The sequence below is a fragment of the Cervus canadensis genome, chromosome 24 (genome assembly GCF_019320065.1).
Source record: "Cervus canadensis isolate Bull #8, Minnesota chromosome 24, ASM1932006v1, whole genome shotgun sequence".
Taxonomy (NCBI): Eukaryota; Metazoa; Chordata; class Mammalia; order Artiodactyla; family Cervidae; genus Cervus; species Cervus canadensis.
The window spans coordinates 28,555,751-28,582,914 of NC_057409.1; the positions used below are offsets into that span (position 1 = coordinate 28,555,751).

General features: G+C 51.4%; 1 protein-coding gene across 2 annotated transcripts; it reads right to left on the reverse strand.

Annotated features, from left to right (window-relative positions):
• Positions 1–380: 380 nt before the first annotated feature.
• Positions 381–22,064, reverse strand: RUFY4 (RUN and FYVE domain containing 4). Of its 2 annotated transcripts, none has more exons than XM_043445945.1 (12): positions 21,933–22,064; positions 20,614–20,740; positions 20,402–20,508; positions 18,690–18,815; positions 18,270–18,376; positions 17,846–17,989; positions 17,182–17,251; positions 15,350–15,997; positions 14,516–14,622; positions 7,076–7,222; positions 1,893–2,003; positions 381–1,327 (listed from the first exon to the last, which is right to left on the reverse strand). In XM_043445945.1, exons 1-12 carry the CDS (start codon positions 21,957–21,959, stop codon positions 1,225–1,227), a joined length of 1,824 nt encoding a protein of 607 aa, XP_043301880.1. In that variant the 5' UTR covers positions 21,960–22,064; the 3' UTR covers positions 381–1,224. The 2 variants fall into 2 exon arrangements, with proteins under 2 accessions (XP_043301880.1, XP_043301879.1); XM_043445944.1 differs by having other exon boundaries at positions 20,614–20,764; positions 21,933–22,050.
• Positions 22,065–27,164: the final 5,100 nt, after the last annotated feature.

Consider the following 27,164-nt stretch of genomic DNA (forward strand, 5'->3'; position numbering starts at 1 on the left):
AAGTGTCCTCATCAACTGTCTTTAGTTTTGAAGTCTACCTGCAGAAGCACTGCAGAGAGAGTCACCTAGACTCAGCCCCTTCTTCTGAAGTGCTCAGAACTTGGATCCACCAAGTCACTGCAGTGGTGACTTGGAAGGAAAGGGCAGAGAGCCTCAAGCCTCCCCTCAAGCCCACCAAACCAGATGCCCTGGGGAGTAACTGGTACTCCTGCACCCTGTCGGTGAGAAGGTATGACATATTAATATAATCTCTTTGGGAAGTAACTCTGCCATTTCTTAAAATTTAAACATATACCTACCATACCTTGTCATTTCATGCCTAGGTATTTACCCAAGAGGAATAAAGGTATATCTATACACAACTATATGTACACATGTGATGAGAAGAAACTTACTTGTAATAACTTCAAATTGGAAACAACCCAAGTATCAGCAACAGCTGAATGTGTAAACCAATTCAGTATATCCATGCAGTGGAATTACTACTCAACAGTATTTTATGATAAAATAATTATGCCGAGTGAAAGAAGGCAGATAATAAAAAGTGCATACTGCATGATTCTTTTTGTACAAAATTCTAGAAAGTGCAAACTAGTCCCTGGTGACAGAAAGCAAGTAAGTAGTTGCCTGGGGATGGAGAGAGGCTGGGGGCTAGAGATGACAAAGGGCACAAGGAAACTGGGGCTGAGGATGATGTGTCTGTTATTTTGAATACAGTGATGGCTTCAGGGTGTACATGAAAGTCAGAACCATCAGATTTTATGTAAAGTGTATTATATGTTAATAGTACCTGAAGAAAGCTGTTAGAGATAAAATACAACATAGACCCCCCAAAGCAGACTCCAGAAAGGAAGCTCCCCCATGTCGTGAAGGGTGGGCTAACTGAGGAATGAGGGTGGAGGGGAAACACCTGGACCGCCAGGTCTTATTCTTGGACAAGACGTTCTGAGCCTGAAAGGACTTTAGACCAAGATGGCGCCCACTCTCTCTTGGTACGAGAAAAGCCTGACAGCTCTGCCAAAGTCACCCGGCTCATCAGTGGGAGATGCAGGGTTAGAACCTCTTTCCTGACTGCCACCCCGGCTCCTTCCACCTTCCACACCACGGTCTGTCCACTCAAGCGCTGTCTGCCTTAGATGGCAGGACTGGTCAGATCAGAGGGCCGGCAAGGGCCAAGGGGAGGGGTCTGGTGGGATGGAGCAGCCAGTCCTGGATGTGTCTCGGTCAGAGAACCTGGGCATCTCTCCTCTGGGAGCAGGGTGGGCAGTGGCGCTCTCTCTTCTTGTAGTCCACAGAGCAGGCATGGCAAACCAGGCCTCCGCAGAGCCTAGGGAGCAGATGCAGAAGCGTGGGTACACATGGGTGCATATGGGGGGTGGGTCATGAAGTTCGCGCATCTTTGTGTCTGTCTCTGCATTTCTCATCTTCTGGCTGAACGGCCCTGGGTCTACCTTAGGAGGCCTTCTCTTTCCTAAAAGGTGCCCTGATGCCCCACCCTTCCCGGGTCCTCCAGATGGCAGGTTCTCCTGATGGCCCACTGTGCTTTCTCTTGCTGTCTGCCCTCTCACCATGTTCCCAGGGCAAGGTGAGGACAGAAGCTTCCTTTGGATAAGAACTCTCTTCCCAGATGAGATTAGCTGGTTGATTAAGTAGTCAGCTCCTGGAAGGGTCACCCCGTCCCGTCTTGCTGAGTCCATTCCTTGTCTGCCCCCTTTCTACAGTTCTTGCTCATGTCTCTGCTAAGTATTGGGTAAAATGAGTGGCCAGCTTCAACTGGCCTTTCACCAAATGCCCAGTTCCTGTGTCTCTCCCTTCTCTGGAGTGGGCATGGGGCTGTGGGCTGGTGGAAACTGGGCTGTCCCAGAGGAAGGATTCTGTACCCCACCCATTACCTGCATGGGTACCGCCGAGACAACCGGCCAAAGATCTTGCTGCAGACGACACAGCATCCAGAGGCCATGGAAGAGAGATGCTGGACTTTCTGCCACAGGATATCCTTCTCCCTGATGGGCAAGTGGAGGTGGGGACACACACAGACAGAGAGAGAGAGAGGAAGAAGATGATAGAGGAAGAGAGAAAGATGGAGATGCACAGATGGAGAAATAGAAACAGGCACACAGTGACAAAGAGGGAGAGACAGAGAAAAACAGAGGGAGTCACACAGAGATAGACACAGAGAGACAGAAGGAGATGCGAAACGGCGGAGCAGAAAGACAGAGACCCAGAAATGGAGAGGGAGACAGGGAGGGAAAGAGATACAGGCACTCAGAGAGAGAGAGAGAGAGAGAGAAAGAGAAAGGAAGTCAGGGAGTTGGAGATGGAGACAGACACACAGAGGAGACAGGGAGATCATTGTGGAGGGAGAGAGAAAGAACAGGGGAAAAGTGCAGACACAGACAGGGACAGAGCCACAGAGAGAGAGACATACGGAGCAAGATGGAGAGACCAAGAAAGAGACGTAGTGAGGGAGAAAGACGCAGACAAGTGAAGGGACAGTGAGACACACACACAGGAGAGATCAGTGAGTCTCCAGTTTTTCTGGGGAGATGGGCGATGACACTCAGGCTGCCTTCAGCCAACATAATCTTGACCCATTATTTAAGAATTTGTTCATATCCCGCCTCCTCCAAGAAATGCTCCCTGATCCCGAAAGGCCCCAGGGGGCTCTTGCCCCAGCTTCCTATAGCATATAACGCCTATTATTTTTGTTTGGCACTCAGTACAAACTGCTTTGTAGTTATGTATGTTCATGCTCCCGCAAAACTATCCTCACTGTTTTTTTTGAAGAATGTTTAAGAATGTGGGTTGCTTAACATTTTTACCAAAATGACATACACAGGCATGATTTAAACACTGAACAGTCCAGAAGGAATTATATCAAAAGGAAATCGATATACCTCCTTCCCATTCTCAGTGGAAAACCACTTCTTACATCCTTTAGGTTTTTTCCCTTGATATTACTTCCATATTTAAGTAATGCACTCATATTCCTCCACCTTGATTTATCAAGAGAGAGTATCTTTCATAGAGCTCCTTGATATCACAGGATACAGCCTATTTATCCTTACTAACTCCTCCTTCCTCTCAGTGCAGTTATATCCCCATTTTTGGTTCCTTTTTGGTTACTACTGGAATTTTATAGAATATACCTACACATTTATTTCTCACTCATTAACTGTTGTTGTCTTTTAACTATAGACAGCATCATACAACTGCCATTCTGTAATAAGATGGTGTCAGCATCCCTTCTCTTCAGCACTCCTCCTTCTCCACCTCCTAATTTGTCATCTACTCTTGCAACATCCAATATGGTGGCCATTAGCCATATGTGGATATTTAGGTATATGTTTAACTTTTTGTCTTATTATTATTTTTATTGAAAGATTCTTTAAATTCTACAGTACTTTACAATTTTCAAAAGTTTCACATACACGATAATCCCATAATAACTTCCTTTAAAAAAGTCCCCTACTCCTATATTGCCCCTCCCTCCTCTCCTTTTCTCACCGGAAACCACTAGTTTGTTATCTATATCTGTGTCTGCTTCTTTTTGTTTTATTCACTGGTTTGTTGTATTTTTTAGATTCCACATATAAGCGATATCAGGAGTTTATTTAACTTAAATAAACTTAAAATTTCAGTTTCTCAGTTGCACCAGTCACTTTTGAGGTACTCAGGTGCTACCAGGGACTCAGTTCAGTTCAGTTCAGTTCAGTTGCTCAGTCGTGTCCAACTCTTTGCGACCCCATGGACTGCAGCACGCCACGCCTCCCTGTCCATCACCAACTCCCGGAATTTACTAAAACTCATGTCCATTAAGTTGGTGATGCCATCTAACCATCTCATCTTCTGTCGTCCCCTTCTCCTCCTAGTAGCTACCGTATTGGACATGGCAAATGCAGAACATTTCCATCTTCACAGGAATTCCTGTTGGATCCTGTTATATACTTGACACTGTTTAGGTAGTAACAGTTAGGTGTGTTCTATAATTATAACTGTTTTCTGTGCTTTACCTTTAGATTGATTCTAATATTGAAAATAATCAATGAACAGTATTTACATTATTAGACAATATATAAATACATTGCATTACCTGGAACTGTGTTCTGTGATATTTCCTTTCTTGGAAATTTTTATTTTTCTGGAACTTTCTAATGACTTTTCTTTGCTCCTTGCATGACTTGCATTGAACATAGCTTCATCTGCACCCACCCCCTTCTTCATCATCTCAGATATTCTACTGAAGCTTTTTCTCTCCTGAGAACTACCTCCTGGGCGCTCCATACTTCTGCTGTAGTCTGAACTGACTACTTCCTGGGCTTGCTGCTCACTGGTCATCATGGGAATTCCCTTTCCATTCCTCATGGGCTAGAGCTACTATTCCTGAGTTCCACATCTTCTCCTTTCTTGGCTTACTTCCTTGTTTCTCTGGAGCACATCCTTAATTAACTTCCGAAGAAAGTCTGTGTGGGACGTGAATTTTATGTAACCTGTCTATCTGAAAAATGTCTTTTCTCCACCACCTCCCCACTTGCTTCATAGTTTGGCTGGATGTAGAATTCAAGGGCAAAAGCCAGTTTTTCTGAGAACTTGAAAGCATTACACCATTGCGTCTTAACCATTGAAACCTACGTCTCTGAACCCTTAGAATTTGTTGGGTTCTATTTCTTTTACAAGTGGACCTGTCTTGTAGGATATTCTCCTTATCTTTGTTTTAATGAAATATCACAATGATGTATCTAAATGTGGTTTACCCTGCACCTTTCCTTTATTATGCTGGTTGCTCAGTGAAATCTTTAAATCTGAAAAACAACTCCCATCAGAACTGGAAACGTATCTCGTATTTTTATTAGATAATCACCTTCTTTTTATTCTCTCCTTTTTTGGAACTCCTGTCAGTTAGAGAAGTTATTAGAACTCCTGGATTGATTCTCTGTGTTTCTATTTCTCTCATGTCTTCATTTATCTGTGCCTTCATTATACTTTCTGAGAGACTGCCTCATCTTTCTTTTCCAATCCGAGTGAACTCAAACATTTCAGTAATCATATTTTTAATTTCCAAGAATGTTTCTCATCTTTTGATGGTTGCTTTTCATAGCATCATGGACAATGGATCTTTTTTTGTTTGTTTATCTTTGTCACTCCCCTCTATTTTCTAGGCTCTCCTCACATGTCTGGGGATCCTCGGTTGTCATTTCATGTTTAATAAAGAGGTGATAAAAGCTGTTAGAGCTCCAAGGAGTAGATGGGGATGGCTGCCTAGTAGCCTCACTTTAGGGCAGATTGGGCAGGGTGCTACCTGCCACATCAACTTTTAATTATTTGCCTGATGATAGACCCCTCACTCTTAGATGTTCTGTAGTTGGGGAAGCAGGCAGAAGGTACTATACATTGTACACTCCATAGCTGTACAGAGCAGGATGGACACTGCTCTTTCTAATGACTTTATCGGTAAATTTTCCCAGTTTCTGCCCCACATCTCCCTTCTGCCATCTGTGTTCTTGGTGTCTCTGGGCCCTGGAGTACTAACTTGGGCTAAGTTCAGTATCCACTTCTCCATCTATTTTCTGGCTTCTGGAAATTAGCTATTATCTCTCACTCGTGGTTGGCTCCTCCAACTTTCTCTCTGTTTTATTTCTTTACAATCATTCTAGTGAGATCTCAGGAGAGAGGCTGGATAATGTGTGGTCACCTGATGTGAAGAACTGACTCATTTGAAAAGACCCTGATGCTGGGAAAAGATTGAAGGCGGGAGAAGAAGGGGACGACAGAGGATGAGATGGCTGGATGGCATCACTGACTCAATGGACAGGAGTTTGAGTAAACTCCGGGAGTTGGTGATGGACAGGGAGGCCTGGAGTGCTGCAGTCCGTGGGGTTGCAGAGTCGAACACGACTGAGCGACTGAACTAAGTAACTAACATGTGGCCAGTCTACCATCTTGACACAGAAGTCAACCTTCTTGCTCCACCCTCCTTTTTTTTTTTGGCTTAGGGCCATGTCTTCCATAATGCTTCTGGGAGGGACATTGTACAGTGTGGCTTGTGACCTTGTGATTAATTTCTTTAGCACGAGGAAAAACATTTGTCTCTCTTGGTGAACTGGTATTGCTCCTTTGAATGGATGGTGAAACTTTCTGCATTTCTCTTTTTTATCCTGCTACCAAGATGTTCAGAGTTAAGTTTTAAACCTGATACTTCAGGAGTATCTTTTTCATCTTTCAGGAAATCTTCTATTTTTCTTTAACAATCATATGTGTGTGTGTGTATATATATATATATATATATATATATGTCTCCCTCCCTCTGTCTATATGTCTTATTGTTAGCCACCTTAAATTCTTTTGTGAGATATATAGCTAATTTTTTATTAGCTTCTTCCCAGTTGACAGCTCCTCAGGGGAGATTATTCCTTAAATTCTTCTTTCTTTCCTGGCTGATCTCTCCCTTGTCTCACCTTTAATCACTTGGATTTTGTGCAAGAGGATTTATTTCTAGGTGATCCCTCAGCAGCCTTCCAGTTCTAAGGGAACCTGAGTCCAACAGTCTCGTATTTTCTGAACGAGGTGAGAGAACATTGTGTATCTGGGAATTATCTCCTCACTGGACCTAAGGGTAGAAAGCAGGTTTTACGCATTTCCTCCTACCCTTCAGCAAGTTTAGTGGTTTGGGATGAATCCTGGTGAGCTCAGCCTCTGGAACTCAGGACAGCTGATCCAGGACAGGCCACAGGTCCAGTGGTCTGAGGAAGTCCAGCAGGCAGGCAGGTATAAGACATGAGATTACCTCCCAGCTAACCTCTGGGCTCCTTTCCCTTCTCCTAACCTTGGTTGGTGCGTGTGTTTGTGGGGGTTGGAGGGGGGCTTGCCTTAGAGGCAGAGAACGCTATGCAATTTGTACGCTGTGTGTCCTTGGTGGCCAAGTCAGCCTCTCTGACCCTCAGTTTTCTCATCTGTGACATGGGGATAACAGCAGAGGTGGCTGAAAGAAGGAAATGAGTTGGTATACACAAAGGTCCAGAGGGCATGCCTGACACCATGCCCTCTCCTGCACCCCACCCCTGGGTCCCGCTCTTACTGAATCAGCTCCAGCACCCGACTCTTCATGGCTCGGACCAGGTCCCGCTGCCCGCCAAGCTCCTCCTCGTACACGGCGTCCTTCCTCTCAGCCTCCCGTTGCTTCTGCTCCAGCTCCGCCTGCAGCTGGGCCCTCTCCTCCTGACACCTGGGCACAGAGGAGGGCTGAGTTCTGGGGGGACGATGCAGCATGTGTGTCTGAGCCGGGCTGAGTGACAGGAGCCCCACTCAGGAAGCTGCTGGTGCCCCTGCAGCTGAAGTGCACACACACACCATACAATCACAACACTGCACACACACACCACATATAACGCACAACCGCAACACACACAGGCACACACACTACACTAGACACTACACACACACACACTGAACACACTCCCAACATAGCACACACACACTACACACTATACACACACACCACATAATACCCCACATGCCATACAATCACAACACAGCATACATGCACCACATACAACACACATTGCAACACATACAGGGGCACGTGCCGCACTAGACATCACATACACTACACACGCTCAGAACACAGCACACATACACTGCACGCTACATGCACACACCACAAACCATACAATCACAACATAGCACACACACACCACATATGACACACATTTGCAACACATACAGGGACACGCGCCGCACTAGACATCACATACACTACACACACTCAGAACACAGCACACATACACTGCACGCTACATGCACACACCACAAACCATACATTCACAACACAGCACACACACACCACATATAACACACAATTGCAACACATACAGGCACACACACCACACTAGACACTACACACACATACACTGAACACACAACATAGCACACACACACTACACACTATACACACACACCATATAATACCCCACACAACACCCCTCGTACCACACATTCACGACACAGCACACCCACACCACATAGAACACAAATTCACAACATATACAGGCGCACACACCACACTATACGCCACACACACATACACCACACACACTCACTACACAGCACACACACTACACACACCCCACACACCATACATTCATAACACAGCACACACACAGCACATGTAACACACAATCGTAATGCATACAGGCACACACCACACTAGACACCACACACATACACTGAACACACTTACAACATAGTGCACACACACTACACACTGTATACACATACCACATAACACACCACACACCATACATTCACAATGGAGCACACACTACATATAACACACATTCACAACACATACAGGCACACACACTACACTAGATACCACACACACATACACCCCATACACAACATCCCACACACCTTACCTTCACAACACAGCACACACACCACATACAACACACATTCACAACACATATAGGTGCACACACCACACTAGATGCCGTACACACATACCACCAACACTCACAACACAGCACACACACACTACACATATACCACACACATCACATATACCTATGCCACACCCCCACTAGACATACACACTCACAATATAACACATCACACACACACAACTCGCACACCATAACACACATCACACACATGCACATACTTCACACATACTCACAACACATCACACACAAATAACTCCTACGACACACCACATACACTCACCACCCAACACACACATCACACCAAACAAAACACTGTGTGACCTGACACCTACAGACTGACTTATCAATCGATCAGAGCAATGAAAACATGGTCTAGCCTTGCATGTACCTTTAGAGAGAACAAGCCAATATTTTCAATTGTTTTCCTTCTTCTCCTCTCTCTTTAACATTTTCATTTTAAAGTATAATTTTCCGGAAAGGCATGCTCATAATCCTGGCTGATCTCTGGGGGGAAGTGGGTGTCTGGGAACACAGGCTGAATGGGCAGCGCCAGCTGAAAACAGCTGTGGTGTTTGAGGACAGCTGTAAGTGATGTAGGATTTGAAGTGACTTTTTGGCTTTAAAATATTTTGAAAAATTGCATTACATTGTCTTTTCAGTTAAAAAAAAAGTCATATTAAACATATGGCTTTCTTAAATTTCTGTTTCAGTTTGGGCTTGGAAACTCCTCAGTTCTATTCTTGCCTTTTCTTTTTGTCTTAGTGGCTTCCTAGAAGTTTCTAGGAAATCTAATGGACTAGAAATGAAAAGGTCCTAGCTCCACGCCCTCACCTCTTACTCCATTGTTCAGACAGGTGGGTGTTGTAATGGTGGTGTCTGTTCTGTGACCTCTGGATGTGTGTGTGTGTGTATGTTTGTGTGTGTATACATGCCCCTAGGGGAAGAGGCTTGACAATGAATTGAATTATTAATTTAAGAATTTCTGCCATAGCATGCGGCAGGGAGGAAAACTGGGTGGGCCATGACATCAGATGGACAACAGCTAGCTACCGAAATCCAGAAAGGCCAGTCCATGCAGCCGTAGGGAAGAGTGACTTAACAAACATTCGAGCCCTCAGCCTCTTCGTTTCTTAGTATTAGGATTTCATATTCCTAAGCTAAGTTACTTGCCCAGTGATCCCAGGGCCTCTGGTGTGGGCAGCGCAGGCCCTAATGTGACCACTGCGGTTAGTCACTGTCTTTGCGGATAGAGGGAAGATTTATTAAGCACCTGTTATTAAGTTACTTCAGTTGTGTCCGACTCTTTGTGACCTTAAAGACTGTAGCCCGCCAGGCTCCTCTGACCATGGGATTCTCCAGGCAAGAAATTAAGCACCTACTGTGTGCCAGTGACTGTGTTAGGTGCCGGAAATATAGGAATGCCTAAGGTTCTTGGTGGAGCTTATAGCATGTTTGGGGCAGTGGTCAAAATGAGTGATGGACCAATAAGATAATTAAGTGTGTGATAACAACAAAGGAGGGGCAGAGACGCAGAGCTGAGGGAGCACTCAGGAGGTCTTAGACAGGGTGACCTTTAAGCAGATCTGAAAGACAAGGAAGCAGCCTTGCAGAGCCAGCGAAAGGGACATGCCAAGTTCTGCAAGTTGGGAAGAACTTGGCTTGTTTGAGGAAATGAAAGAAGGACACGCGAAACTATTGGGTTGGCCAAAAAGTTTGTTTGGGTTTTTTATAAGCTTTAAGGGAAAACCTGTATGAGCTTTTTGGCCAACGCTATACAGGGGCTGGGGTGGGGTGGGGAGGCAGGAGGCGAGGTGGGAGGTAGGCAGCATCCTCAGTGCTTCAGGAGGAGTGGACTTTGATCTCAGTGCCATGGAAACTACTGAAGCATTTTAAGTATTTAGGGGCTTCCCTCCATAGCTCAGTCTGTAAAGAATCTGCCTGCAATGCAGGAGAATCAAGTTCGATTCCTGGGTTGGGAAGATCCCCTGGAGAAGGAAATGGCAACCCACTCCAGTATTCTTGCCTGGAGAATCCTATGGACAGAAGAGTCTGGCAGGCTACAGTCCATGGAGTCGCAAGAGTCGAACACGACTTATAGACTAAACCACCACCACCACAGACACTCCTAGGGCAAGAGGTGTGGCCTCTTAACACGGAGGGAATTAAAGTCTATTGAGAATCTACTATGTGCCTGGCACTGAGCTTGGTGCTTTATAGCCTTGTTTCATTGAACTTTCACAAATTTATGTGACAGGTGATATGATCATCACTTTACAGGAAAGAAAACAGACCTCTACAGAGGGAGTAACACTTGCCCAGGGTCACACAACTTGATAAGTGGAGGGAGCAGAAATCTGAGAGCAGGCCCGCCCAGCTCTAATCTCTTGCCTCCCCACACTTGCATGCATGCTGTACCCTGGTCACCAGTGGTTTGTGGCACCAGGGTTGAGTGGACAGCAGGTAGGAGAGTGGGATGGATCCTTACGGTCCTGCTGCAGCTTCTGGGGAGCTCAGTGCTGCCACCCAAGAAGGGGGTGGGGGGTGGGGGAAGAAGGGATATTTACCTAGTTCCCCATCTGAATACCTTCCACTCCCTGTCCTAATCCCTTCTGCTTTGAGGTTAACCCAGGGGGCAGATCTGCTTGGAAAGAAGATCTCGCAGAGCATCTGACCTGGAAGAGAGTCAACCATCTCCTTTTGCAAATCAGGGACCTAAGGCTGAAGAGGGACCCAGGGCCACACAGTCAGAAAGCCAGGAAGCGGATATGGAAAGCCCAGGTGTAAATTTATAGCCCTGGGTTGGTCTGCTCTGGGGCCTGCTGCGTCTCCCCTGTGGGTCTAGCCTGGGGCTCTGCACCCTGCCCATCCTGAGTCGATTCTCCCCATCAGAGCCATCCTTCAGAAACCCAAGTCAGACCCTGAGACCCTCCTGTTCACGACCCTGCTTCTAGAGCACGTGGAGGTCTCTGCTCTAGCCACATGCCTGCTTGTCCCCAAGCTCACACCTCCTGGGCCTTTGCCTCTGCCAGTTCTCCTGCTTGCAGGACTCCTCTCGAGATACCTGCCTGGTCCAGCTTTGCCTGTGGTTGGAATTTCTGCTCAAATGTCACCTCCTCAGAGAGCGCTTCCCTGACTCCAATTCTAGATGATTCTCCTCTCTCTCTCTGGTCCCTGCAGGGCCCCTGACTATCTAAAACTGTATTTCTATTTGTTGATCTGTCATCTGTCTCTGCAGGCCTCTGAGAGTAGATGTGCCTGTCCTGTTCCCTGCTGTGCCCTCCCCGCCCGTGGCCACGACAGAGGCAGAGCGAACATTGTTCACTCTCTGCCTGGGCCCCATAGCCCTTCTCACTGGTGGGGACACACTGTCACCAGCTCTAAGCCCACGGCTCCTTTCCCAGGGGTGCGGGGTCTAAGTTCCTGGCTCCCAGGAGGCAGAGGGGCACATTTTTGTCCTGGCCTCGGAAGCTTCTGTTGCATTCCAGTGACTCTCCAGTGGGTCCTCCAGCCCACCCTCTCTCCTCCACTCCACTCAACCACCCATCCAAAGCTCCACTTGGGGTCTATCAGGGGTCTCGAACTTGGCAGGCTCCAAACCCAATGCCTGAACTGTTCCTGCCAGCCGGCTCCTCCACACAATGACTCTAGCTTTCCAGTTAGTCAGGCCGAAGGCCTGGAGTCAGTCTCAACTTCCGTCTTTCTCACCCCACATCCAGTGCCTTGGGAAGCCTGACTTCAGAATCCAGCTGCTCCCTGCACCCCCATCGCCCCTAGTACATCCCAGCTCCCCTTCCTTATCAGTCTCCCCACCTCCAGCTTGGATCCCCTGTAGACTACCTCCATGGAGCCGGGGGCATGAGTCCTTGAAAGCACAGGCCAGCCTGGAACAGGCACACCCGTGCAGACAGAGGGCAGAGTAGTGGTTGCCCAGGGCTAGAAGGTGGAGAAGGGGGGTTAGGCAGTGTCTGCTAATGAGTTCCAGGTTTCTCTTTGGGGTGATGAAAATATTCTAAAATTGATTGTGTGTGCACAACTTTGTGAATACACTAAAAACTCCTGAACTGTTTTTTAAATGCAGAGAAACATATTTTTAATAAGCAGAGTTACATCATGTCCCTCCTCTGCTCAGGAGACTCAGTGGTTCAAAGCCATGCCAAAGCCAAGGTCCTCTGATGACCCACTAGGGTTTCCCACTACCCACCTGACCTTTTCCTACATCCTCTCTCCCTTTTCTGCCACTGGGGCTATAGTGGCACTCCTGATGCCATGCCCATTCCCACCACAGGGCCTTTGCTCCTGCCATTCCCTCTCTCTGAAACACTCTTCTATCACATATACAAATGGCTCCTTCTCACTTCCTTCAGGTCTTAACTCAAACTTCACCTTTCCAGGGAGGCCTCCCCTGGTGAGGCCACCTCATTTAAAGTATCACCCCTGTCACTTCCCATTCCTCTCTCCTGCTTTAATTTTTTTCTTCTTAGAACTCATCACAATCTGACATCCTGTGTATTTTATTTGCTTGTATTTATTAACTGCCTCTCCCACTGGTGTGTAAGCTCCACAAGGGCAAGCATTCTGCGTTTTATCCTTGAAAGTATCTTCTCTCTCTCTGTCTGTCTCTATCTTTTCCTATTTGCCTCTCATTTTCTGGTTCCCTGTCGTACAATCTTTCTTTCACCCTCTTGACTGTCATAATCATAACTATCATAGCACATAGAACAGGCCTGGCACAGAGTGGGCATGTGGAGTGTTTGTGGAATGACTGGGTGATGGATGGGATAACAGGCGCAGAACAGGGGGCTGTGAGACAAGGGCTTGCCCAGCCTCAGGGAGCAACTGGGGCTGGGTGGTCTTTCCAGAACCTCCCAGCTTCTCCTTGCAGCCTGTCTTGGTCCTCAGAGATGGCTTTGGGTGGGCAAGGTCCCTGCACTCACTTAGGGTCTGAATCATGGGATACTTGGCTGAAAAAAAACACAGGACTCAGCTGAGCATCTGGTGGTAGGAGTCCCTGGGGGCCTTTTGGGGTTGACTCCTGGGTCTCAGGCCTCTATGTGCCTGTTAAGCAGTCAGTAGATGGCTCTGTGATTCAGTCTGAATCACAGTTACGCAGGCTCCCCTGGGTTAGGGCAGGTGTCAGCCACGTGGGAGGGACAAGGCCAGCGGGCAGACCGAGGCACACAGACACCAAGGGAGAGACACATGGTGAGACTGAGTCAGACCAAGGATGAACTTCGCAAGGTGTCATAATTTAAAAATACATTTGACCAAGAGCATAAGAAAATGAAAGGCTGAGGGGGAAAGCAGAGACAAATGTGCACTTGGGACCCCCTGAGGTGGATGTGATGATGGGAAGATGAATGTGCTGGTTGCTGAGAGAGGGAGAGATGGGGGGGACTGGTACACAGGCATAGGGGATCCCGGCTGAGGAGTGGCCTTTAGCCCACTGGGTCTGGAGTCAGCTGCAGGGTCTGGATCTCAGCTCCTCTACTGACTAGCTGATGTTGGGTGAGTTGTGTAGCATCTTGGAGCCTTAGCCTCCTCATCTATAAAATGGGGGTTCTTGAAGGACTGATCTCCTGAGGTTGTTAGGAGCAAGCACCTGGAAGAATGCCAGGGATGTATGTCCTCCATGATGATAGCTATGATGACGATGATCAAGAGGGTGAAAGAGAGATTGTACAACAGGGAAAAGGAAAAGGAGAGGCAAACGGAGGGAAAGAGGGAGACAGAGAGAGAGTGGGGCAGGAATGTGGTGGAGGGGGGTGCTTCGTGGATGGAAAAGAGAAAGGGGAACCCAGAAGAGTCAGCAGAAAGTGGCAAAGGGGAGTGAGGGGAGGGAGGAACGCATAGAGCTCTCCTGGGGCTACTTAGGGAGGCCAGCGAGGGAGGGGGCTGGCAAGGGGTAGCAGGAATAGTGTTCTGTATACCTAGGCACCCCGAAGTTGTGCCCTCACAAGGCCTGGTACACGGGAAGTGCTCAGAAGATGCTTGCTGGCGTGACCATGAATGCGAGCCTCCTGCCCCCTGGCCTCCCGGCTCCCACACCCGGTTGTGATGTTGGTTGCCTAGGTTACCTGCTGAGCTGCTCCTGCAGTGCCTTCAGCTCCCCTTCCTGCTCCTTCAGCAGCTGCTCCTGGTGCTGGGCTTGCTCCTGGGTTTTCTGCAGCCCATGTCTGAGGCTCTGAGGGTGGGGACAGGGTGAAAGGCAATGGAAGCTGAAGGAGGAGGGCAGAGACCCCAGCCCAGGACTTGACCTGGCAAACACCCCCATGAGACCCCAGGTCATGTGAAACAGCCCTTGGGTGGAGCGCAGGACTGGGGGACAGCCCTGGGAGCTGTGGTGCCTGGCTGTGCCCCTGGGTGAGCCTGGAGCCATGATTTCTTCCTTCACTAAAAATCCAAGTCACTGACGGCAAGCATCTGGAAGCCTCTGCCTAGGGAGGATGTTGGAGGAAGGCTTGAAAACAATTTGGATGACCTCGAAGAGAAGCAGCCACAGGAGCAATGAGGTGGGTGGGGCCTGCAACAGCAGAACTTAGATATTGGGAAGAAATCTGCCAATAAAGAGGGTTAAGGATCTTGAGGACAAACAACTGCCCTGAAGAACTTTTGGGAAGGGATTGCAAACTCAGATGCCTACAGGAGCTGGGATAGCAAGGATGAACAATGTGGGCCTGGTGTGAGGCAATAGGGAGAGGTGGGGATTGTGATAAATTGAAGAATGCATGTTCTTCATGTGATGAACCAAAGAACTTCAGATGGTATCCTTAAATCATAATGGTTCTGTGTGGACCAATACAAATTAGTCTATGGGCCAGAAGGGGCCCAGGGCCACCCTTGAAGACACCCGCCTACGGGCCAGGTTAGAGCAGGGAGCAGAGACAAGTATGGAGCTCAAATGTTCTCACCTTGACGACATCCTGCAAGGCCATCTCTGCTTGTTCCTCCCTCCTGGTCACACTGGTCACTCCTGTCTGCTCTTGAAGCTTCTCTGCGGTGGAGTCTTCCTTGGTTCCCAGGCCCCGAAGGACCCAGAGCTCCCCTGGGATACTAGGCACCTTCCCATCCTGCTTGCCCCATGACACTACATCCCCTGTTGTCCCTTTGGAGCTGGAGGCCAGCAGTCTATGGATATGACTCCCCTCTGCTTCCCCTTCATGAGTCCCCTCTGCTGTCCTCTGGCCCTCCACACCCAGCAAAGCTCCCTTGACCTCAGCCTCTGACCCTATCACCTCCTTCAGGGTATCTCTGGCCCCCTCCCCCTGTCCCTGGATGGTGGGTGTTGAGTCCTCCAGGCAGATCCCTGTCCTTGGAGCTCCTTTCTCCTGGTCTTGCTGAAACTCCTCCCCCTCTAGTTCCCACATGCTCGGGGGGGACCCAAGGCTCCTGGGATCTTCCTTCTTCTTTTCCAAAAAGTGGGGATGATGCCAGTGTTGCTGGGACCTGGGAAGTCCAGCCAACCCGTCTTCCCTGGGTGCATCTCGCAGACAGCTGGCTTGGCTTGTGTGTGGCTCCTCTAGGTGGACTTCTGTGGAGTTCCCACATGTGGCTGATATCTGCAGAGAAGCCCCAAACCCATCATCAGTCTCAGCACCAGCTCAACATCCTGGTGCATGGGAGAAGCCACAGCCCTAATCTAGTGTGTTTGCTAAATATATGAATTCCTGCGTCCTCCCACTAGAAGTCTGATTCAGGAGATTTGGGGTAGGGCCCAGGAATCTCATTGTTGACAACCTCAGGTGACCCGAGGCCTGGGCTTTCATCTCATCAGTGAGCAATAGTGCTTCTCAATGCCCTTTCCTTCCTCACCTCCAGTCTACATCTTCCTCCCTCCTTTATCTTCATCTTCTGCATCTATCTGATTTCCCCTAAGTCCTTCCCACCACTCTCCTCTGATCTCCCCCCTCCCCCCGAACTTGCCTTCTCTGTGTTTCCTTTTTCTGATCTGTAAAATGGGAATAATAATATCTCCTTACAGGGTTGTGGTGAAAGCTTAAATAGACCAACAGCCCCTAAGAGCCACCTCTGTCAAGAAGGCTTCTCAGCACTCCCATGTTCCTAGGTGTGTCTGGTCACTACATTTAATGTGTGTTGCAATGTGTTCCTTTAGGGTCTGTCTCCCTGAAGAGATCTGGAACTCCTTAAGGTCCTAGATGGAGCTATAGTATCTGCACCCCGGTCCTGGAAGCTGGCGGGATGGTGGTGCAAAGCGAGCCGATGGAAGGATGAGAACCACAAGCTACTGCCTAGTGGGTGTGTAGCAGGAGCCTTGCCCTGCACTGCACCTGGGCTGAGGCATCGTCACAACCTCTGCCCCCACCCCGTGAGGCAGGCCAAGTTTTGTGCCAAGGACTATAGCTAGTAAGGGATGGAGCTGGGATATGAAGCAGGCAATCTGGCTCTTTAGTTACTCTCTGAGTTGAACTGACATGTTTGCAAACCGTCCAGCAGAGGTGGTTTCCCTGGGCTGTTTCCTATAGGCTTCTAGTCACCCTCCCAGGCGTCCCTCCTCCCTGGGGCCCTCAATGGTGCCTGCAGGTGCTGCCTGTGGTTCCTTTCTCTCTCTGGTAGATATCCTCACCACCTGAGGAATATAAGCCTATGCTACTGTGGCTCCTGAGGTCCACAAGTTGGCCTCTCCGTCTTTATCTAGCTGGGTCAGGGCTCAGTTACTTTTCAACTTGGGGGTCCCAACAGAGATAGAGAAGAGGCAACTAGAGTGAAGGTTGGGAAGAGGCACCTCCTTCGGGGAATCTTTGGTCTTTCTGGGTCTTCTTCCCCGGGTCCGGCTGGAATTGGAGCAGTGGGATCTGAAAGTGAAAGAGGCAGGGAGACGCCAGGTCTCTCTCCAGCAGTGGCTTTGGTCCTCGGATGCAGGATACCCCATCTTTCCAGCCACCCATTCATCCCACCCACCCTCCCGAGTTCCTGCCTTTCTACCCTGATGCATGCATTCCTTCTGTCCATCTACCCATGCATCCCATCTTCTATCCATCCTTCCATTCCATCCCAACATCCATTCATCCTTCCCAACATCCTTCCCAACAATCCTCCACCGCCGCCAAGTCGCTTCAGTCGTGTCCGACTCCTAGTGACCCCATGGACTGCAGCCTACCAGGCTCCTCCGTCCATGGGATTTTCCAGGCAAGAGTACTGGAGTGGGTTGCCATTGCCTCCTCCACCCCAACAATCCAGCAACTTTTTAATGAAGCATCATGGGACCTCCTAAGATGACACTTGGAAGACAGAAGTCTAAGGAGGTGGAGAAGAGGGAGCTCAGAGAGCAATAAAGGAGGGAGGAAGAGATGGGGCTAGGGACTGAGGGCTTAGGGTTGGTTTGGGCGGGTGGTGGTACTGCGAGCAGGCACTGAAAAGAAGCTTCCCTCCATGCTGACCCCACTCACTCTGAGAACATGGGCCAGGCCCCATCCAAGTCTGGCCGCTGCAGGTCCAGGTCGAAGGTCATCCCGTTGAGAGCATAGAGGGAGTCCAGGATGTCTTCCCGGAGTTCAGGGCACACCAGAGGGCTCCGGGGGCCATACCACTCCCTGCGTTAACAATGACCCACGCCCTTGGCCTTTGGTTCTGGTGCTATTGCCGCCCCCGACCTCAGAGAATCCACTTCCACTGCACCCCATATCGGGATGGTTCTGCAGAACAGGGTTATGGGCCTAGGGGACCAGGAGGCCCAAGCATCACGATGCTACCTGGACTGGGGCTCTAACCTCCCCCTCTGCCCTTTCTTCCTTCACTTTCCCTTTACAACCCTTCCTCTATTTGTCCTTGACATCAAATCAGCCTTTTTGGGGTAAAGAGGCTCTTTCCCACCTGGTAAGCTCTGGGTTCAGGAGGCAGAGCTGCAGGGACTCGGCCAGCTGTCCGTGGGCAAGGCAGAAGCGGATGAAGGCCCGGCCTTTCCCCAGCGGAGTCTTCAACTGAGAGTGCATAGCGGACAAGTGGGCAGATGGAGGTGTTAGGACAGAGGGAGAAAAGATGGAATGACTGAATGGTTGATGAGAAAGGGTGTCCTGGGACTCAAGGCTGTGGGAGGAAAGGGTACTGAGGGCAGGGCTAATGACAGGTGGGGACCAGTGAGGGCTGCTATGGTCAGTGGAGCAGGGATGGGCGAGAAGGGGGACCTCGGGCAGGCCTGTGTCCCCTCCAGCCCCTGAGCCATCTTTGTCAAGGGCCTAGGGGCAGGACCCTACCATGCCGAGGCTAGCCTCCCTGCCACCTGGCTCTGGATACCTTGTCCTGTGAATGGACGAAGCGGACTGGCTCCGTGTCCCCCCGCTGCTGCCACAGGGCTGCACAGAGGAAGTCCCAATAGTCTTTCCGAGGCCTCAGGAAGCTCTTCTGCTCTTTCTGGTCAAACTGGGAGCAAGAAGATGGAAAGAAAAGTGTGGAAATGCTTCCTGCCAGAACCCGCTCTGCCATCCAGCGTGCTGAGTGGGCATGTGGTGGCAGGGAAGGGGCTCGTGCAGACAGAGCCAGCTGAGGGTCCTGGTCTGCCCTAGCTGGCTGTATGATCAGGAGCAAGCTGCTCGATCTTTCAGAGGCTTTGGTGTTCTCATTCATTCATTCATCACAGAATGAATGGGGATATAGCAATGAACAAAGTGAATAAGTAAAACAGATAGTACATTAGATTGCACTGACTGATAAGGAGAAAAAATAAAGCGGAGAAAGGGAATGGAAAGTGTGTGGCGTGTGCATACATATGTGAGATGTGTGTGGGGTGTGTGAGTGTGTGATGTGTGTGTGGTGTGTGTTAAAAATGTAGATTACGGTGGTTCAAGAAAGCCTCACTGAGGAGGGGTTATTCAAGTCCAGATCTGAAGGAAAATGTGCCATCCAAATTTCTGGGTGAGGAGCATTCTAGGCAGAGGCAACAGCAGATGCAAAGGCCCTGATGTAGGTGCTTTCCTGCTGTGCTTTAGGAAGAGGCTGGTGTGACTGGCGTGCAGCACCTGAGGGGCAGACTGGCAGGAGACCACATAGGCACACAACATACGCCACACACAAACAAACCTTACACGTACATGCACACTCACACCACACAATCTACACCCACATAGAGAAGTAGGAAGGGGATGTGTGTGGGAGGTTGGGGATGGGCTGGTCATCAAGCACCACAGTGAAGAAAAATTAAACAAGAAAGAAAGTGAAAGTTGCTCAGTCGTGTCCATCTCTTTGCAACGCTATGGACTGTAGCCCACCAGGCTCCTCTGTCCATGGAATTCTCCAGACAAGAATACTGGCCTGGGTTGCCATTCCCTTCAATAGGGGCTCTTTCTGACCCAGGGATCGAACCTGGGTTTCCTGCACTGTAGGCAGATTCTTTACCATCTGAGCCATCCAGGGAAGCCCAAATTAAACAAGGTGGGCATATAAAAGGTTTAGCTGGCCACAGAGTAGGTGCTCAATAAAAGCTAGTGCTACTGATGATTGGGGTTGTAACCAGCAGTGAGGAGGGCCAGCCCAGGGACATCCGTGTCTCTGAAACCTTTGTCTTTAGGGCAGGAGGCTGCCTCCAGCCCCACCCAACCCTACCCTAGCCTTGCTCTGGTTCACTTCCCTCCAAGAGTGAGGTGAAATGTCTGGAGGATTTGCCGATTGACAGAGAGGAGGGCCCAGTGGCTCAGTAGTAAAGCATCTGCCTGCGATGCAAGAGACTTCAGTTCGATCCCCGAGTCGGGAAGATCCCCTGGAGTAGGAAATGGTAACCCACTCCGGTATTCTTGCCCGGAGAATCCCATTGACAGAGGAGCTTGGTAGGCTGCAGTCCTTGGGGTCGCAAAGAGTCGGACACAACTGAGTGTGCACGTACAGTCACAGAGACGAGGTAGTGTGTGGTCCCAAAGAGTGGCAGGGGCTCTTCCTTCAGCGCCTGGGAAACCATTCGGTTACTGGTTATTGGGACCTGGAGAGATGGGAGAGACGGGGAGGGGAGGACCTACCTGCAGCAGAAGCTCCAGGCAGCCGCAGAGTCTGTGCAGCTCAGCACTGGCATCCGTCACCGGCTGCCGCCCAGCCCCGTAGCCCTGGAGGATGGCGGAGACAGCAGCTGTGGGGAGGACGGTGGACGTCAGACCTCAGAGAGGAGTGGGGCTCCCGAGACCCCTCACCTCTCCCCAAGTGCTGTCCCAGAGCTCTCTCTGGACACACTCACCCTTCAGGTCCCTGGTCATCTTGAGGACAGACCCTTCTTCCGCCATGAGTATCTGAAGGACGTGATTCCTATGGTCTAGAATACCGGCCTGGGAAAGAGCCTCCGGTTGCAGCTGCCTAGCGCTCTCCTTATACAAAGGAAGAATCAGAGCCTAAAGAACAATGTGACATCTCTGGGGTCACACAGCGAGTCCACTGGTAGGAGAAAAGCTCAGCTCCTTCTTGCGACACAGGACGGGAGGAGGACGGTGGAGTTTCCCCACCTCCCAGGGAGCCGTTCCTGGGAGGCAAGTACTGTGCCCTTGCCTGTTACCTTGTCTCATTTGGTCCCCACAGTAACCCTGGGAGGTTATTAACTCCATTTTATACGAGGAGAGGAGGGACTCAGAGAGGGTGTTCTATCCAAAGTCACCAAACTCTAAGGGATGAAGCTAGAATTTGAACTCAGGTCCCTGCCCGCAGGGCCCATGCTCTCAACCCTGCCTGGCCGTGGGCAGTCCTGTTAGGGCTCATGTGTGCAAGCCATGTGGTTGCTGGGCTGAGGCCCCATTCCCCACAGGGGGCCTTGCCCTAATAGTCATCATCCTTGGGACACACATTCATTCTCTCCTGGGCCCCAGCTGAGTGGAAAATGTGTGTTCTTTGAGGAAAAGGAGGCAGGAGGCAGAGGCGAGGGATGCCCCCAGAGAGGGGCCTGGGCTAGAATGCTGGGGTGTGGGCTGTGAGGAGCAGGGTTTTAATCCTGCTGCCCTCTCCCCAGGGAATCTCAGCCTGTTTGCCCACACACAGTGGGTCCTGGGGCTCAGAGAGGATTAACGTGGCCCCTAGGGCCCGTGGGCTTCTTCTCCGAACCGGAGGTAAAGACAGACACGGGGTGGGAACGCCAGGGGTCCTGCCTCCCACGCTGTGGTGGCTGGAATTTGGGGGTGAGTGGGAGTGAAGTACTGGGACGCAGAGGAGGGGAAGCGAAAAGGAAATGGAAGAGAGTGTGAGGGAGGCTGGGGGGGATGGCATTCAGGGAGCATGGTGCTGAGAGTCAAGAGTCCTGCCCCTCCAACCTGGCCCTGTTGCGAGCTCACTGTGTGACCTGGGGCACATCCTTCACCTTTCGTGGGCCTGGATGTCCCCACCTGTAGACCAAGGGGTCAGAGGGAGGGTCTCTGTAGCTCCTTTTAGCCCAAATGACTCTGAAATCCACAAACACCTAGCTGGACTGCCTCCCCTTCCTCATCTCTATCCAGGATTCCTCTGCCCTTGCTCCTGGCATCACTCCCTTTCTCCGGCCACCCCCAGAGACCCAGGGATCTCCTTGCTACTCACCTGGAAAGGCCTGGCTCTTTGGGGCATGGAAAGCTTGGGCACTGCAGTCTCAGCCTGTCATCTGTGACTGAGCGCTGTGTACAGCCACTCCCAGAGTTTGCTGCCTGGGAAGTGACTCACCCCAGTCTAGCACCCTGGACGAAGGGGAAATCTTGCTCAGAGCAGGAGGAACGGAAGACTGTACACAGGGCAGAAGTGGTAAAGGCAGGGTCAAGGGCACCGGGGCAGGTGGTGAGATAGGAGACGGTTCCTCTTAGGCAGACCAGGGGTAGATTCACTCATTGGCTGAACAGGGACGGGGACCCAGAGGTAGAGGCAACTGCTGCTTTCCAAGTGCTTTGCAAGTTCTTTCCGCTTCTCATCAAGGTCACTTGCTCTTGTCTTCCTTCCTTATCGCCACCAGGTGGCACAAAGGGGCTATGATGCTGCCCCCAGGAGCCCCGCTGGTCTTCACTGACACTTAGTTGGAGTGTGGTACAAGTGGGGAGAGGAGAACAAGGGTCCCACCACGTGTCTCCCTTCTCCTCCCGTGACTGCTGATCACCAGTGCCATCTCCCCAGTCCTGGGAATCACCCCAGAAAGGTCTAAAGTGAAAGCACTGGTGAACGGCTGTATCCAGGAATGGGCTGGGTGGATTGCTCAGGTGGGCTGGGACTCTCTCACCCTGGCTATGGCGCTGCCTCCTTGAGGCTGGGTTTTTTTCCCCCTTGGGGTCCCCAGGAGCTAGTATTGAGGGCAGGGAACAGAGCAGCAGGCCCCTGCGAGGACAACCCACTTTACCCACCCCCACCCCAGGAGCCGCGCTGAAGCCCTGGCGCGCACGCGGTACCCAAGCTTGGCTTCGTTCTTCGGTGGGGACTTCCTGCCCGTCTCTTCTCTGGGACTCGGTCTCCCGCGTGCAGAGGCTGCGTGCCCCCTCTCCGTCCCCCGTGTCCCCATCTCTCTCTCATTATCTCCCCTTATCTGCTTCCTGCCTCTTCCGTCGCGCCCGCCGGCGCTGTCTCTCTCCGGGCAGGTCCGCCGCCCCGGGTCCCGAGACCCCCGCGCGCCCCTCCTCGCGCCACCGCGCCCTCGGGTCTCCCTCCTCACTGGCTGCGTCCGGGTGCCCGTGTCACCGCCCCTCGTCCGGCCCCGCGCTTCCCCGCTTCCTGGCACTGCGGGCCAGGAGGCTCCGGGCGGGGACGGGCTGGGGGCGTCGCTGGTCCCCTCCCGACGCCGCCGGCGCCCTGGGACGAGCGGTGGCCAGGGCGAGGGGCGGGCTGGCGCCCGGCCGGATGGGCTGCACGGTGAGCTTGGTGTGCTGCGAGGCGCTGGAGCCCGGGCCCCCATGCGGCCCCCAGCCCCCGGGGAGCCCCCCGGCCCCTGCGCCGTGGGAGTACCGAGAGCCCCGGGGCTCAACCCGAGCCCAGAGCAGGCGGCTGCTGCTTCAGGTAGGGCGCTGTGCGGGTAGGTGGCAGGCACAGCCTGGCTCACCTGAGACAGGTAAAGAGCCCCGCGGGGAAAGCACCCAACATGGGTCAGGGCGCGCTGGAGCCTGGATCAGGTGAAGGGGCAGCGTGTTAAGTCTCATCTGGCTGTCTTGTGACCCTGGGAGAAGGGTGATGTTGGACATGACCCTTAAAAGGACAAATAGTTCAGGTGAGATTTTAGGAGCCACCCAAGAGAGGCAGGGCTGGGCTTGCTGGGAAAAGCACTGAAAGAATGAATTTTCCCCGAGCTAGTCCAACAGTTGACTGTGTGTCCCTGCCCGTAGCCCCGGCTGTTGTCTCTGACCAGGGCTTCATAGTCAGGAGGGAGGGGGCCTTCTGGGTCAGGGAGGGTCCGGCTAGAGCCAGAACTGACCTGAAGATGGTGGGGGAGCTGGACCCTCACCTCTGCACTCTCTGTTCTGGGTAAGTCTTGGAGCCTTGCAAGTGGGAAGCTGACCCAGATGGGTGGGAATAGGCCGGTGCAGGGAGGCAGCTGTTTGTCCTGGATAAGGCCTCTGTCCCCTGAACTAGCAAGCTTGGTGTAGGTGTGGGCATTGAATTTCTCCAAGGAGGAGGAGGGATACTTGGGGTCACCAGGGACTAGACAACCTTGCTGTAGGCTTCTTGCACAATCCCAGCCTTCCTCCCTGTTTGGGGGCTGTGAAGGCTGCAGCCTCCTAAGTTTCGTTTGGTGTATGGGGTTTGGATTATGCTGGTATCTTTTGTCCCTCCACCTGGGGCTCACAGAGTTTGGGCAACTCAGAATGTGTGGTGTGGGTAATCCCTGCTCCCTTATCCCCCTTCTTTGAGGCAGCCAGCAAAGCCAGGTGTGTGCGTGTGCATATGTGTGTGTGCGCACTGAAGTGACTCCTCTGCCCCACTTGACTGGAAGCCCCTCTGGATCAAAGATCTGGCATATTCGTGGTTGTACTCACAGTGCCAGGCATAGGGCTGTGCTTATAAACCATACTCTGTCCTTCCCAAACTCTAGTGCCAGTCTTCAGTGTGATGACCGACCATGGTGAGGGGACAGGCTTGGTGGAGTGTAGATGTTTTCTGGGTCTTCACAGTGGCTGGTGGCCCAGGGATGATCCTGTTGAAAGCCTGATTCCAGCTTTGGGCCCTGAGGGCAGGGTGAGGGCTGAGGGTGTCAGCTGGGCATCCCAGACTACTGCCTCTCTGTCCTGGCAAAGGGGCAGAAAGTGAAGCTGATGTGGCCTAATTCTTGGACTCTATATCCCCCGCCCCAGATGTCATCCAGGCTTCTCCTGGCCTCAGAGTCTCATGAACCCTCCTCTGTCCTTGGAAGGTTTCAGGGGGAAGTGAGTTCACAGTCTCCCTCCCCTGTCTGTTCCTATTGTAGACCCTTCCTGACTTTTCTCTTTGTTTGTGGGTCTCCTGATTTTCCGTCTCCCTACCTTCTCTACTCTGCCTGTGGTTGCAGGGGGTGGGGGTGGTAGGTGGGAGCCAGGGGGCCACCTGAGGGTGGGCATTGACAGGCAGTCAGGGCAGGACAGAGGAAGGAGCCAGGGGCACTGGAGGAGGGTGATCAAGGAGAGGGGAGAAGGTGGTGGAAGGGAGAGTGGGTGTGAGGGCCTGTGGACGCCCACATGTGACAGCTCTGGGGACGGGCATGGGGACGAGTGTCTGTCTGCATTTGGATGAGCTGGTTTCTGAGCGGCCTCTTGAGAGAGCCTGGCGCTCACCCATGACTCAGCCTGCCTTCATCTGCAGGATGGAATTGTCCCAGTCCTAGCTCATGCCCACCGCTCCTCTGGCTCCAGCGGGTGGGGGGTGGGGGCAGGTGCTGTCACCAGTGTGGTCTCCCCTCTGCAGGCCCCCCATTCATACTGCAACTCTCAGGAGACTTTGGTCACCCTGGAAAGGGCAGCCGGGCTGCTGATCTCCTGCTAGAAGAGGTGTTTTATCACGTTCTTGTGGCGGATAAACATCTCTTGGGCTCTCAGCCTCCCTTAGGAGTCAGGGCTTAGAAGCTACTCAAGCATTTGGGCTCCTGGCCAGGGCACTCCTACCAACGGTCCTGCCACTGAAATGCCACCTTCCCTGCCACAGGACCCCCTTCCCCTCTGCCTCTTTCCGTAGACCGAGTTTCTCTTCTTGGGCCACAGGCTGTGCTCACATCACCTCCCGCAGCCTCGCTCTTGCCCTCTCCCTTCTGGCAAGCCCCCTTCCCACCAGGCCATCTTGTCCTCTAGTCCCTGCATGCTGGCCACACTCACCCCCCCTAAGCAGTCTATCCTCTACTCAGGCCACACTGCTCTCCTTGCTCTGGTGGCCTCTTTGTCCCCTCAGGCCCCATTGCCCACACCTCTCTCCTCCCCAGCTGGAATCTGTGGCCTGCTCCTCCTCTTGGCTTTGAGGAAGTTTGCCCCCGCCTTGGCACCCACACCTCTGAGCCTCAGCCCTGAGTTAGTGGAGCCTGAAGGTTTAGGCCTTGCACCCTTCAGATGGCCTCCTCATGGTCCCGTGACTGCCCTACACGGGGAGCCCTCCCTTAGTCTTACACAGCAGCCTGCCAGCCTCGGGAGAGGGGAAGGTGGGGCTTGGCACTCCTCCGGAGCATTCCCGCCAAACCTTCTCTGACCTGGGCGCCAAGGGGCCTGGAGGGCATCTCCAGATGCCAGCCTCGCCTCCTCACTCTCTGCCATATCCCAAGACAAGTGGCTGCTTGTCGGATGCTGGTGGGAGCAGAGGGGAGGAGACTCCGGGCTGCCTCTGCCTCCTCTCTCTGGAAACCAGCTCCTGGGGTCAGTTCATCCGGCCTCTGCCCAGTAGCCCAGAGCCCTACTGAGTTGATGGGAGTTCTGGGGTCTCATCTAACTCCCTCTGCTTTGGGTTGAATTGCTTCCTCTATTTTTCTAGTCATATATAATCATAGATCCCACAGCTGAAGGGGTTTGGTTAGTGGTTCTGAACCTTGAAAGGTCATAGATTCCTTTGAGAATCTGATGAAAGCTATGGATTCTCCAGCTAGGGAAATGTGCACGGGTGTGTGCACATACAGATACACACACAGACATGCATGCACACACACACTCCACCACTGTAGGATCACTCTCGCACAATATCATAAACCCCCTTAAGACCCAGGTCCTGATCCATACCAACCCCAACCCTGCACTGCAGAGATGAACACACAGAAGCCCACGGAAGGGAAATGACTCATCCAGGGCCACACGAGGGATAGCACAGCCATAACAGAGGGATAGATAGGAACATAACCCGTGTCCTGACCCTGCATAAGTGGGAATTTGGCTCCCAGACTGCCTGCAAGGTAGGCGTGTCTGTTCATTCATCTATTTAACAAACTTTTTTTTCCTTTAGTTTTAGGATATTCATTGCCCCAGTTTGTAACAGAATTAACTTCACTGTAAGTGTATGCATTGAGCTTCCCAGGTGGTTCATCGGGGAAAGAGTCTGCCAACAATGCAGGAGCTGCAAGAGACCCAGGTTCAATCCCTGGTTTGGGAAGATCTCCCGGAGGAGGGCATGGCCACCCACTCCAGTATTCTTGCCTGGAGAATCCCATAGACAGAGGACCCTGGCGGAGTACAGTCCATGGGGTTTCAAAAGTCAGACAGGAATGAAAGGACTGAGCACGCTTGCATCCAGGTTTATGTATTTCTTAAATTTATTTTTATTGAGATATAATTGACATATCACATTGTGTAAGGTGAAAGTATACAGCATTTTGATTTGTTGCGTTTATATATTGTGATGTGATTACCACTGCAGTGTTGG

What these genes read in the sequence shown, in the direction of transcription:
- RUFY4 (XM_043445944.1), bottom strand. Translation starts at nt 21,959, where the DNA reads ATGCCCCAAAGAGCCAGGCCTTTCCAG. An exon ending in AAAGAGCCAGGCCTTTCCAG is followed by an intron (nt 20,765 to 21,932) that starts GTGAGTAGCAAG and finishes ATTGTTCTTTAG; the next exon opens with GCTCTGATTCTTCCTTTGTA. An exon ending in GATGACCAGGGACCTGAAGG is followed by an intron (nt 20,509 to 20,613) that starts GTGAGTGTGTCC and finishes TCCTCCCCACAG; the next exon opens with CTGCTGTCTCCGCCATCCTC.